A 13,766-nucleotide genomic window follows, 5' to 3' on the forward strand; every position below is an offset into this window, starting at 1 on the left:
TTACGAAACGCTCTGACACCTTCGGGTAAAGTCCGCGCTATATAAAACACATAAATAAGTAAATAAAGTAGGGTTGTGCAACTGCATTCCCGAGCTCATGAATACGTGCAGTTCAATTTACGCGCATGCGCAATGATAACAGACCTGTCCTTTCCGACTAGGCCGTGCCCTACATTTGTAGTGCGCTACTTCGACGCATGCGCAGTATGGCCCTCTATCGTGTCACGGCGTCTACTACCTGGGCATGCGCACAGACGCCATGTGACGTAATCACGTGACCTGCCCGTGGCACAGCTGCTCCTTCCTCCCAGATGGACCCGTGTTAGACCCTCTGCTGTGAGCAGAGCTGTGCCCGGTGGAGTAGGCAGTGGGCCCGGGAGCCCCCTAGACCCCGCAGGGACAGAGAAGGGCGCCTTTCCAGAGTTGGATCTGAGGCTTATGGGCAGAAGGTAAGGTGGAAACGCACAGGCAGGGCTAGGGTCTGTAACAGCAGGAGGTAAGGGATTGGCTTTGTTGCAGGAGGCAGGTTTGGGTCATGAGGCAGAAGGGAAGGTGGGGGCAGTGTGGCAGTTGAAAGTGAATGCTGAGAGCAGGGTTGTAGATCTGGTGCACCAGGCAGAGTTAGGACATGAGGCATGTCTGGGAATCTAGGGCAGGAGGCAGGGCTATAATAGGAACTGTAGGCTTGAGGTGCAAGAAAGTTAGTAGAGTTGATGGTATGGAGTAGGAGACAGGAATAAGTCTTTGGTAGAAGTTAGTGCTGCTTATATTACGAGCCTGCTCTGGAGCAGGGTTCCTACTGTGGAGCTGAAAATTAGGTTGTGATAACGAAGCATGAGGTAGGGTGGAAGCAGTGTGTCAGTGCTTGGGGTCTGTAGCTGAAAGTGATGGGAATCAAAAGCAGACAGCAGAGCTATAGATCTGGTGTACCTAGTAGGCCAAGCACATGAGGCATGGCTGGAAAACTAAGACAGGAGGCAGGGTTATATAATAATATTAGGTGTGAGATGCAGGGAAGGGGTAGAGTTGATCGTTTGGCGTAGAAGACAGGAATACGTGTCTTTGGTAGATGTTAGTGCTGTGTGTATCGTGAGGCTTCTCTGAGGCAGGGTTATAATAGTAGGTTTGAGATTCAGGGAAGGAGGTAGGATTGATGGTCTGGAGTAGGAAACAGAAATATGTCTCTTTGGTACAAGTTAGTGCTGTGTGTATTGTGAGGCTGCTGTAGGGCAGGAGGAAGGGTTGCTGTTGTCGAGCAAGGAAGTAGGTTAGGTAAAAGGGTTGGAATAGATTCGAGTTTCTGGGGCTTGAGGTTGTGTTGGTGCTGGGGTTCGGGACACGACTAAGACTAGTAGTTTCAATAGGTGGCAAGGTGATGGTTTTGGCCAGTAACTGGGCTAAGACCTTGAGGCAAGTGGCAGGGCTGTTGCTGTAGAGTTTCTGAGACAAGAGGTAAGGTCTGGAGTCAAGTCATTTTGAAGGCCTTAGCCTTCAAAAAGCTCTGGAGTTAGGTTATTTTGAAGCCCCCCTCCCCCTTTGAGAATTTGCTTGAATGGAAATATAACAAATCTTTGGGGATTTTTCAAGTTTGTTTTTCTCATGTTTGTGTGCTGAATATTTGAAATGGTCTTCAAGCATTTTTTTAGCCTCAGAGAAAATCAAGTAGTTTTACTTTAATGCTCAATAAGCTTTATTTTGTGACATTAGGACACAGGACCTCCTTGCGGTGTGCCTTGCCACTATGTCCCGTCCCCAGATCATCCACAGCGGCCACTTCATGGTCTCTGAACCACATGCTGACCGTGCCTTAGCAGCCGGTGGTGTCGAAGAGGATGATGATGACGACGATGATGTGGCACCAGAATCGGTGGTAATGGCACTATCCGAGCGGGCACTGGTGGAGCTTGGGCCAGAGCCCACCTGGCGGGGCAAAAAAGGCGCCGGGGAGTATGACTTTGACACCGTGAATGAGCGCACCTGCCAGACTTACCGATATGGACCAGGCAACCGTGGCGGGTGCTTGAACATTGATGCCTCTCTTACTAAGCTCTTCGAGTGCATGACGCTGGCATACAGGTGAGATTATGGCATTTTCTCAGGTGTCCCTTTATTTACTTTTTGGTGGGGGGGGGGATTGTAAAGTACTACAACAACAATTTGAAGGTCTAAATTTTCTTAGTTTAGCTCATGTGTAAATTATAACACATTGAAAATGACACCATACATTGGTTCACATTCTGCAAACGTCATTTAGTTTTGAATGTGTAAAATAACTTTTCAGCAGAAGCATTGAAGCAAAAAGGTTATATTCACTTTCAAAATCCAATTTCAAAAGCCTGACACATGCTGAATTAACGCTATGTTTCAGTGTAAAGTTTTGCCCATAAAATTGCCTATCTCAAAGCTGTTCCACATGCTGTTGAGATGGAACATGGAAAGATTTTGGATTGACAGGAAGCTGGAGAACACGATTTGACATGGGGCAAGTTTGCTTGTAGATTTGTGATTTCTTAGCAAGTAGCTGGACCTTCGGTGCATTGGTTAGTTCCGTGGTTATGCATATGTGGACTTTAGAAGTTACTGTTAGGGCTCAGGAAGGAAAAAGACCCAAACAGACTGTGTGGATTGTGTGTGGGCCACACCAAGAAAAGAGATGGCACAGGACCCGAAATAAGTGTTTGGGTGGTAGGCTAATGGAAATTATCTATTTATAAGGATAGAGGGTAAAACATTTGACCACACAGTAGTGGAGAGAATGCTACAAGTGTGGTGTCGATAAAACTCCTCAAGGCCTCCACTTGCAAGATTCATACTTGCCAAAATTCTATGAACAACAAGAGGCAGGAAAATTCAAGATTTGAATTTGCTAATTAGCATAATGATGACATAACTGGAAATTATGCCACATCACATGACTTATTCACAGTGATAGCATAACTATAAATCACATCATGACACTCCGTAAGGCGCGTCCTGAACAGATAACATGATGCAAGGGGTAGTTAGTGGCTGACGGATGTTCTGATCACACACCAACCCCAAGCCTTTGCAAGACCAGTAGGTCTGGCCTTCGCAAGCTGGTGCAGTGATTATTTATCTTTAATTTTTATTGCAAGCATATGCTGCAAAAAGAAAATATATACAGCGTAAACATGACAGACACGCTTTCAATAAAAATGTAAATTAAAAAAAAATACACTTTTAATAGAGCAGTAGGTTTGCTTCCCAACACGTAGTTGTACTAAGAAGAGGCATGGGAATCCTTTTTCTTTTTTTAATTTATATTTAAAAAAAAAAAAAAAAAAAGGACAGGCCTACTCACAAGTAAGCAGGGCATACAATATATTTACCAAACAGTGGTTCTTGTGGACGATGTGAAAATAGATCGTTTGGCACACAATGGTGCTGGTTTTTCCCTTACTTTGTCTTGTTACGTTGCCTCACGCACGTCACAATGTTATCACCATGCCAATTATTGCCTTTCAACCTGGAGATGCATGCTGATTGGTGCTCGTCTCTCACCTATGTTGTCTTATTACGTACCGCAGTGATGTTGCCTCGCGCATGTTGCTACGCCACATATTCCCATTTGTGAGCAATTCGTGCACTATCCTGCACCGCGAGTCTGACTTCTGCAGCCTCAGCATCATCATTTACACGGACCGACGTGTTTTCATCCACTTGCCACTCAACGCGTTGCTTCTCCTGGTGGAGCCCTTTTTCTTTCTATTGATCCAGCTTGACGATTACACACACACCATATATTCACCTGGGCCCATAAACATTCATACAATAAGCTAGTAGTACCGCCGGAGTCAATTTTGTTTTACCTGCAAGATGTTGTTATCTTTACCCAAATCTTACATCCCAATCTACTTGTCAATAAATTTCCTCTGGTCAGTGAATCTAGTAGCTAGTAGAATAGGTAAAATGTAACTTTTAAGGGCTTCTCCAATAATCACAGACTCAAAGAGTTTTAAAAGTTGTATCTAATCAAAATTTTGTGAGTAAAAGATCAAATACATGTTAACATCGGGTTCATTCAGGAAAGAAATCACGTTTAGTTCAATAGAAGTCTCATTAAAATATATCGTGATGACAGTACCTGAAGAGGGAGAAAAACGGAGAGCAGGTACAAGGACAGATTTCACAGAATTATATTTACCTAAAATGACAGATGAACCCAACTCCTTGATGATGGGTCCGATGAAGTCCTCCGGGACAGGTGGAAGACAAGGATCAGGGAAGGTGACCTCTTCTAAGTGCAATTCCAGCGTCACACCCCTCTCTGGCACTACTCTCCTCAATATTTCTTCTGCGATTCCCCTTCTAGATGATTGGATTATCGATCAGTATTTCGGTCTCTCGAGCAGGGTCTCTGGCATCTGCAGGGTCTGAGACAGCGTCTCTGACAGAGTCTGTGACAGTATCTGTGTCGGGCATGTGACTGGTCGTAATGACGGGTCTGAAAGACAGGTCTCACAGACGGGTCTGACAGCATAGAGTCATTGACGGATCTGTAACATCTAACTAACTATCCTTCTTCAATTATACTATTCTGTGTTCGTCTAGCACCCCCAAATGTTTCAATATCGTGAATCCCCTATTTCTGATTGGACAGGGCAAGAAGGTGAGTTCATCACACCATGCTAAATGTAATATTTTACTTTAGGTTCATTGTTCAATATTCCCGCCCCTTAATTTACTTTCCCAAAGCTTTATTCCCACCCATATTTCACATTATGCACATTGTATGCAAAAATTGTAATTTCCTCTGTCTGGGTCAATGGGTTAAGTTCTCATGTGATTCTTGCCAGGTTGCCTACTTATATAAATCTTTCGCATTAGTATTTAGTAGAACTTATGAGGTTTAGTTTAAGCAGTAGCATGTACATTAACATGTGAGTTTCAAGCGGCCATTTTAGAAGCTATTGCGCAGCTGCAAAGGTTTTCCTCCGAGCATAGAAAATGTCATACTACGTAGATGCAGTAGACGCTTGCGCCGTAAAATTCCCACGTTTTGTCAGTCATTTTAAGACACTCGGGTTAATGGTTAGTAATACACATTGGAAAGCTTCCCCTAGATACGATATATTGTGTGTAATGCAATATTAGTAGTTACAAGACAAATTCATTACGGTATTATTCGTTATTTGATAGGATTGCATCCGAGCAAGTTTCTTCTTTACGAAACCTTGCTCCATCAGTCCCCTCTCTGAGGGCATTTTATTCCATCACCAATTTCTATTACTAATTCAGATGCCAACTTTAGCACTTTTCTATTTCGAATTCTTCTTCATCTCTTTAATTTCTTTCTTTTTCCCTTTTGTGTTGTAAACCCCTTATTCTTTTGTAAAAATCTCCCTTTATTTCTTCCAGCTGTATTTATTCGTATTTTCTCTTCTTTCCCTTTTCATTCACTCAATACTTCTTTCTTTTCTTGCAACATTTGTACCAAAACATAATTGCTAAAACTAATAATGTTAGTCCCATTATTGGCATGATTATTTGACCTAACATACCTTTACCTATATTGGAAAACCGACTACCTATAGTAGAAATGCTATTTGTTAATTTCTTCCATACTCTGTCAACTTCTAGTGGTTTCAAACTTTCTTCTAATTTCGTAATATTTTCAATATATCCTCCAATTTCAAATTTTTTATCAGGAATGTAAGTGCAACAATGTTGCGTTTTCAGCATTTTACAGACTCTGCCCTCTTTCGCCAAATATATAACAAGAGCAAGTCGATTTTGCAAAACTATAGATCTGATCGCAATCAATTCTGTATTGATCATCAACAACCCTCCAGCAGTGTCAGTAGATAACCAATACACTACTGTAGACAATTGACAAATTTTACAAGAATTCAGAATTACTCCCACTGAAGGTATCAATGCACTAAAAATGTCACCTACTATTTCAGAAAAACAAGCTCTTTGTATACATGTTAGTTCTTTTGCGTCTTCATTACTTCTAGTGATTCTGTTCACATGATACACGTTTGGAAAAATGATTCCAAAATAGCAACTCCCGTACCAATGATCAGGCAATCTGAAATAAGCTTTATTGCCACATACATAATAAATTCCAGGAAATACTGGATCTATTCCACGTTTTAGTCACCATCCCCCAATTACTAAGACATTTTATGTTCGCATTCACTGGAACCAATAAACACATTGTTATATTCAGTCTTTAATCTATAGAGGCAGATCTTCCCTTTCTTTTCAAAGTCCAGGGACATAGCAGCATGAGTCTTGCCAGTTTTATAAATTTCAGCTTTCTCAGCCCACTGAGGTGTCTGTGGTTTCAGTTCAGAAGCCCTTCTTTGGAAGTCCTGTCTCCTCTGCTCAACTAAATTCAAAAATATATTTTCTTCTTCGTGTAATTTACATGTTAAATTGTGCTTATGTGCTTCAGCTATATCTATTGCTTTCATAGTTAGAAAATATTCTCCCATGAATTGTGAGTCTCTAGTACTAAGGGCAGGGTTCATATTCTTTCGCATAGGAACCTCGGAAAAATCACGTCTAGATTAAAATAATAATATTGTAGTTTTCCTGTTCTATAAAATAAACTTGCTAAAACACTACAAAAGATAATATATGTTAATGGAATATGATGATATGTCACACCTTCTGCTACTGATGCTAGTAACTTCGTACACACATAACAATCACTAACTTCCATAGTGTCCACGTATTGTACTAATAATTTTGTAAATAGATTTAAAGCAGTGTCATTGTCTGTCACTGTGTGTGATATGTCTAACTCATCTGGTGCTTCTAAATCTACTTTGTCTCGTTTTGTCTTATTCTCATCTGGTGCTTCTAAGGCTACCCTATTTCTTTTAATGTTAGCTCCTCTCTCATGTGTGTGCGTGTTATTCTTTTCTACTGTATCCATTATATAAGAAATGGCAACTGTTAGTGCTAACCAAATTACAAGTACTAAAAATATGCTACATATACATATTCTCCAACATTTCTTGACACAATTTCGTTTCGGTTTTCCAGCAGCTCTATTGTCAGCCATTTTCTTTGGGATAAGAAGATTTTCTCTTCTTCAATTTGGAATTTTTAATCTGCGATGGTATCTTTTGGTAATCAATTTTTCTTTCAGGTTGGTCTCACTTCTTCAATTTGCTCTGCATTGAATTCTTTATCACTTCCTTAATTTATTTCCAGATTCTTGAAGTCTTCAAGAATAACGTATGTCCATTCAGGGCCTTTGAATTTATTGTTCAGTATTTTCAATCTTGTGCTTCTTCGTTTGGGATTTACCTTTGATTGTTCAGTCTAACTGGATACCTCGTTTACTTGGTCCGGTTCCTCATTTATTGTTTCGAGTTGGTATCTCACTCTTGATAACACTAGGCCAATTATCGCCTTTTCAGATTCTTTTGTCTTGCATTGCACTTTCACTTTCTTCAAATGTTCCTATGTTTTCATTGGTTTGTGGCACAACTTGGTTATTTTCGTCTTCAGAATTTCTCTCTATCTGACCTTGTCCAGGGCTTATTGTCTTAGTATCATCTGCCTGGATGCATCGTTCTTCCCTAATCTGACCCTATTCAGGTTTTATTTCAGATTGTTTTTCTTCTTCCTCTCCCTGAACTTGTTTTACTTTTCTTGTCTGGTCCTCATCAGGTCTTACTGCACTTTGGCTTTCTGCCACCTGAACGCGTTCTTCTAAGCCTATCTGTTCCTCCTCAGACTCATGAGCTGTGGTTTCAGTTTCTTCCATCTGAGTTGATTATTCGCTCCTTGACTGGTCCTGCTCAGGTTCCCCTAACTGTTGTATTTTCACTCTCCTGAGCGCGTTCTTCTGCTCCTATCTGGTCCTCACTCTTTTCCTGAATAACGAATCTGGTTTGGCTTCTTGTTCTTACAATTACTTCAGGTATTTCTACTATTGGCATCCAATCATCCTGACTGGTGCTCAGTTGTTCTTGGTCAGCTACTTCAGGATCTGTTATTCTGGATCCTTCAGCTGTACAACCTTCAGCATCCCCAACTGCATAAGTCAGTTGAGGTCCGTCTTCGTCAGGTGCTGGTACTCTTTTAGTATGGCTTGCATGAATCCAGTTAGGCAAGCCCACACATTTTACTGCTGTTGTTGTGACCAATATAACCTGATGTGGTTTTTCCCACCTTGGTGCTAGGCACGATTCTCGAGTGTGATTCTTCACAACTATCCAGTCGCCAGGGTTCAGATCATGCGCTTGGTTCGGCTGCATGGTGACTGCGTCTTCTCCAACCTGGTCAGAGAGAGAACGCACTTGGTCAGCCAACTCTTTGCAATACTCTAGCACCAAATCCTCAGATATATTCAACAGCTTGTGTCCTGGTATGCATGCTTGTCTCATGGCTCTTCCCATGAGTATTTTATGGGCACTCAATCCGGTATTCTTGTCTGGAATACTTCTGAGTCCCATCAGAACAAGAGGTAAAGCATCAGGCCACTACTGTGGGGTGGATGCACACACTTTTCCCAATCTGGACTTAATTGTGCCATTCACTTGTTTTACCACTCCAGAAACCTCTGGGCGGTATGCGCAGTGCAGCTTTTGTTCAATTTTAAATGCTTCACAAATTAATCAAATTATTTCATTACTGAAATGAGACCCTCTATTTGATTCAATAGTTACTGGAAAACCAAATCTAGGAATGAGTTCTCTCAATAGAAGTTTGGCCTCTGTCAAACTGTCATTTCTTCGGGTTGGGTATTCTTCCACCCACTTTGAAAATAAACAAACTATGACAAGTATATATTTCAATCCTCGACAAACAGGCAACTGAATTAAATCTATTTGAAGCCTTACAAATGGACCTTCTGCCTTTCCAATTCTTCCCATACTGACTATGGCTTTCTTTCCTGGATTCATTTGTTGACAGGTTAAGCATCTCTGGCAAAGACTCTCTGCGACATTCCTGAACTTTGCATTTGTCTGAAAAGTCTAATCCAGAGCTTTCCAAACTCTGTGTCGGGACACAGTACTGTGTCGCCTGCCGTGCTTGGGTGTGTCGCGCAACGACAAGGAGATGCGCTCTATTCTTTCTTGCTAGGACCTACAGTGACGTAAGTGCGTGACGGACCTGTTTATTCAGGAGTAAGCATCCTCATCCGTATAATCTGTGATCCTGTTTTCAGAGCCGTTAGTGTTTCCTTTCCGAACACTGTCTCTATGAGGACCAGAGGTCGAAGTGAGCAGGATTAGCAGGGCACGGCGTGCCCGTAATTCTTTAATTTCACAGAGTCCGTTCCCCAATTTCTGTTTTTTAACATGCCTACCCGACTCGAGAAATCACGACGGACGATAGTTAAGGCTGGGCTTTGGGGACAGGCAGAACGGGCAGAGAAGACCAGGAAAGTGTCCAGTTCTCCTGCCGCTAGCAGCTGCACGCACCCCCCTCTCTTTGTTCCCCCTCTTCCCTCTCCTTCTGTCTCACGCCTCCTCATTTGGTGAAAATCGAGACTTCAAGAAACAGGTATTACCTACTCTTTGCTCCTTTCGTTTATTTGCTCCCCTGTGAAATGGATCCAAAAAAGAAAAAGACTTTTGCTGAAAACGTCGTATTTCTGAAATTGTTCAGTTTTTAAGTGCAGCCTCGGGGTGGAGAGAAATAAAACATTCAAAATATGAATGACTAACTCAATCAAGACAGAGTGGTTGTAAGGTGGCCAGATTGATTTATTCACACAAACACATTAGCGCCACTTCACAGTGTTTGCCAGTGAAGCGCTACTTTTGTTTTCTCGTCTCTCTTTGAACAGCATTGCTTTCCCTGGGTGGGAATGTGCACTATTCCTGGAGGTACTGAAATACCAGATTGATGGGTGAACTAGAAAACAAAATGTGTACAGCGGCTATGTGTACATGAATGAGGGGCCATATCATCAAGTAACGGCGATAACATTTTCGCCGCTTTAGAGGCAGGAAACTGCTGCTAAACCGGCGATAATGCACTTGATAATATGGTTTTGGTGATTTGTGAATTCTTTACAGATGTTACTGCAAACAACTATGCTGCAAGCTTTTCCCTATTAATAGCAATATTTCAAAGGCACAAGGATGACATCTGATTGCATTTGTCCCTGTCCCACTGGCCTTATGGCAGAACAAGTCTCATATGTTTCTGACTCTGCTGTAGCCCACAATAATCGAGCACCGTGACGTTGACGAGATGGGACAAATCCATACAAAATGGGGACTTAATACATGGAGCTGATCACGGGGGAAGAGAGTGCTGCATTGAATGCATTGTGTTCACTGAAAAATAGCCTAGAATAGATAAAAGGAAGATACATGAAGACGCCACGTCAGAAGAGTAAGTAGCGGCGATAGTGCATGCCAGTGAAACCCCATTTCCTCCTGATAAAAATGATGAAGATGTCTGACATGCTGCCCGGCCGTGTCCCTTTAAAAACAAAATTTGATTAATACTGTGACTTTCATTTTAAACGGGCAGGGCCTTCTCTATTTAGCCCCCCCCCCCCCCTTCCCCTAATTTTGTGCATGATTATATTCTTGTTTCAGGCACAAACTTAACCATACACCCAGTTTTGCCAATCATTGTCTTTGTTAGAACAGATTCACAATTGCTTTATTAACCTTCCTGCTTTCTCGAATTTGCTTGAAAATGCACCATTTGCCCACTATTTTTTCAAACTTTTCTCAGGGGAGGACCACCCCGAACCCCGCTCGCTCGCATTACCGTGTCACTAGGTCGCGATTGTCTAAAAGGTGTGTCACCAACATGAAAAGTTTGGAAAGCTGTGGTCTAATCCTTGCATCTCTGCCTATGTGAATGTATCCATGATACATCCTAGCCATTGGTGCAAGCCTACAATCTGCCATTACAGGTCTGCCATCCAAATAGATCCATACACCATCTTCTGCCCTTCTCTGACAACCAACTTTCTCCCACTCCTCTCTTTCTCTTGTTTCCACCTCATCTTGTAGTTCTCTTACTTCTTTCCATGTTTCTAATCCTGAAAGTAACATAAGTTGGCAGCTGAATCCACATGTTTCAATTTTCTTGTTCACTGCTATTTTAAATTTGGCACAGTGTTGGGCAACCTGGTCAGCATATCGGTTACCTGCCGTCACATGGTCATTTCCTGACTGATGTGCAGCACACTTGACCACTGCCACTTCTTTTGGCAATTGTATTGCCTCAAGCAATTCTTTCACAAAATTTCCATTTTTAATGAATGTGAAAGGGCTGAATAATCCCACTAAACGCAGGACATTTCTGTCCTACCTGGGGAACTCAGATGCCCACATATGCCTACTTCAGGAGACGCATTTGCTCCCTGTGACACCCACCGGCTGCGGTCGAAGGCGTTCCCTCACCAGGTGTTCTCCTCCACCACTTCCAAAACTGCCGGAGTAGCCATTTTAGTATCTTCTAAGTGGCTTGGCCATCAATTATTAATTTTTCTTTTCTAGGTTCAATAATGAGAGTAGTCATGACAGGTGTTTTAGGATCATTTGATTTATCCCCATACAATGGGACTACAGGATCTATAGTCACTGGAATAGTCAGAGCTTCAGGATGCGTGTTTAACTGGGAAATGTTCTGTATTAATTCACTTCTATTTTTATTTATCGCTTCTTTTTCTCTTTCTTGAAGTACCCTCTCCATTGTTCTTTCATGTACTACCTGTGGAACTAAAGATATATCTAGAATTGGGGCACTCTGAGTAGTCCTATTAGGTTTTTCTTGATAGGACGGAGGATTTTTCATTAAAATATCTTCTAAATAATCATCTTCTGAGTCTCCACTACCTGCCATTGTTAAGTGCTTTATTTTTTCTCTGCATTTTCCTCCTGTCTGTTCCTCAGCCATCAATACAGGATATAATCCTTCTGTTACCATGGCTTGCCTCCACTGTTTCATATGACTATCTCGGGTTTCACAGGGAAATTTGGGATAAAATCTGCTCCAGTTTCTGTCACTTCTTGATCTATCGCTCTCAAATGCTTCAGTCTCCCATTCTTCTAATGCCTCATGCTGTGTTAATCTGGGTCTGGGTTTGAATTCGTTCATTCTAGTACGCAAGTTATGTAGGATTCTTCCATTAAAGGTTGCAAACTCTGGAAAAGCTAGTATTCCATCATCTTTTGTATATTCTATCCAATTTTCTAGCCATACAAAGGTATGATAGCCTCTTTCCATCATCATGTAAGATGCGGGCGTTTTCGGAGGAGGGATAAGAATTCCTTCTCTAGTTTTAATGGGTTTATCCTTTTTAAAATAATTTTTAATATTCTGCATAAATGACATTTTCCTTTTCTCTCCGTACGTTTTTCGAGATCTTCCTTTTATGTACTGTTCATGGGCAAATCCTAAGTACCTTCTATCTGGACGATTCCCTGTCAAAGTAGGATTGTGTCTCCACATGCAAGACCCACTATCAATTATTATTATGGCTTCTATTTTTCAGCTAATCAAATGTTCGCTTTTACTTTTAACAATTGACCAATATCAGCGTGACTTCTTATTCTTCTCACCAATCTGATTCTGTTCTGCTGCGTGTTTAGTCAATACTAGCGCGACTCTCAGTGACGTCAGTATCACTCCTTACTACTGACCCCTCCTTTACAATTCTTTGAGTCAGTCACACGCCCGCTGTTCCAACCAATCACAGCGCGGCCCTCTGTGACGTCAGTCTCAGCAACTAACCAACACTCGCAACTAACCCCTCCTTTACAAGGTAATGCGAACACTTATTTTCTTCAATTTACGTGCAATTTTCATTAATTAACAACATAGAAACATTAGCTACTTTGTCTGATCCTCTAAATTCAAAGAATAGTCTATTTCTTTTGCTTCGAGTAAAACCTTTCCGCTTTCACTTCACACACGAGTAAAACCTTTCCGCTTACTCTTCACTCAAGCATCAGAGAACCTGCTACTCCTTCAGTAGTGCCCTTTCTAGGTAATATAAGACCAAAGTTTCACCAGCGAACTCTTTTGTTACCAATTACTCTCGCTTTTATACGAAAGAAAATAATCCCTAAATCGGTGCTTCTAGTCCTGCATAACTTTCAGCACCTTCTTGATCCAGACAAGTAACCTCACTGCAGTGTGGCTTCCTTTTGCCAACCGCTATTCAATATTCCCGGGAATTTCCAGACAACATAAAACAAAACATAAACGAATAACGGGTGTTAATGCATAAATCAATAATTCAATCCACAATATTTTCTACCTAACTAACTAGAACCCTAACCATAGCTCTGCTACCAAGAAAAACTGATCCAGCGGATTACGAGCTTGGGATTACACACACACCATATACTCACCTGGGCCCATAAACATTCATACAATAAGCTAGTAGTACCGCCGGAGTCAATTTTGTTTTACCTGCAAGATTTTGTTATCTTTTCCCAAATCTTACATCCCAATCTCCTTGTCAATAAATTTCCTCTGTTCCATGAATCTAGTAGCTAGTAGAATAGGTAAAATGAACTTTTAAGGGTTTCTCCAATAATCACAGACTCAAAGAGTATTAAAAGTGTTATCTAATCAAAAGTTTGAGTGTCAAAGATCAAATACATGTTAACATCGGGTTCATTCAGGAAAGAGATCACGTTTAGTTCAATAGAAGTCTCATTAAAATATATCATGATGACAGTACCTGAAGGGGAGAAAAACAGAGGGCGGGTACAAGGACAGATTTCACAGAATTATATTTACCTAAAATGATAGATGAACCCAACTCCTTGATGATGGGTCAGATGAAGTCCACC

The 13,766-nt window shown here is 41.4% G+C and overlaps 1 protein-coding gene across 2 annotated transcripts in view; it reads left to right on the forward strand.

The window, feature by feature from the left end:
- The first annotated feature begins 250 nt into the window (after window positions 1-250).
- The window catches only part of LOC146839558 (MLX-interacting protein-like), a 219,272-nt gene continuing 205,756 nt past the window's right edge, over window positions 251-13,766 (forward strand). For both annotated transcript variants that reach the window (XM_085651624.1, XM_085651625.1), the window contains exons 1-2: window positions 251-449; window positions 1,708-2,076. In XM_085651624.1, coding sequence (XP_085507750.1) covers window positions 439-449; window positions 1,708-2,076 — 380 coding nt within the window. In that variant the 5' untranslated portion in view covers window positions 251-438. The remainder of the gene's footprint in view (window positions 450-1,707; window positions 2,077-13,766) is intronic.

The sequence above is a fragment of the Triturus cristatus genome, chromosome 4_1 (assembly GCF_964204655.1).
Source record: "Triturus cristatus chromosome 4_1, aTriCri1.1, whole genome shotgun sequence".
In the NCBI taxonomy this organism is placed as follows: domain Eukaryota; kingdom Metazoa; phylum Chordata; class Amphibia; order Caudata; family Salamandridae; genus Triturus; species Triturus cristatus.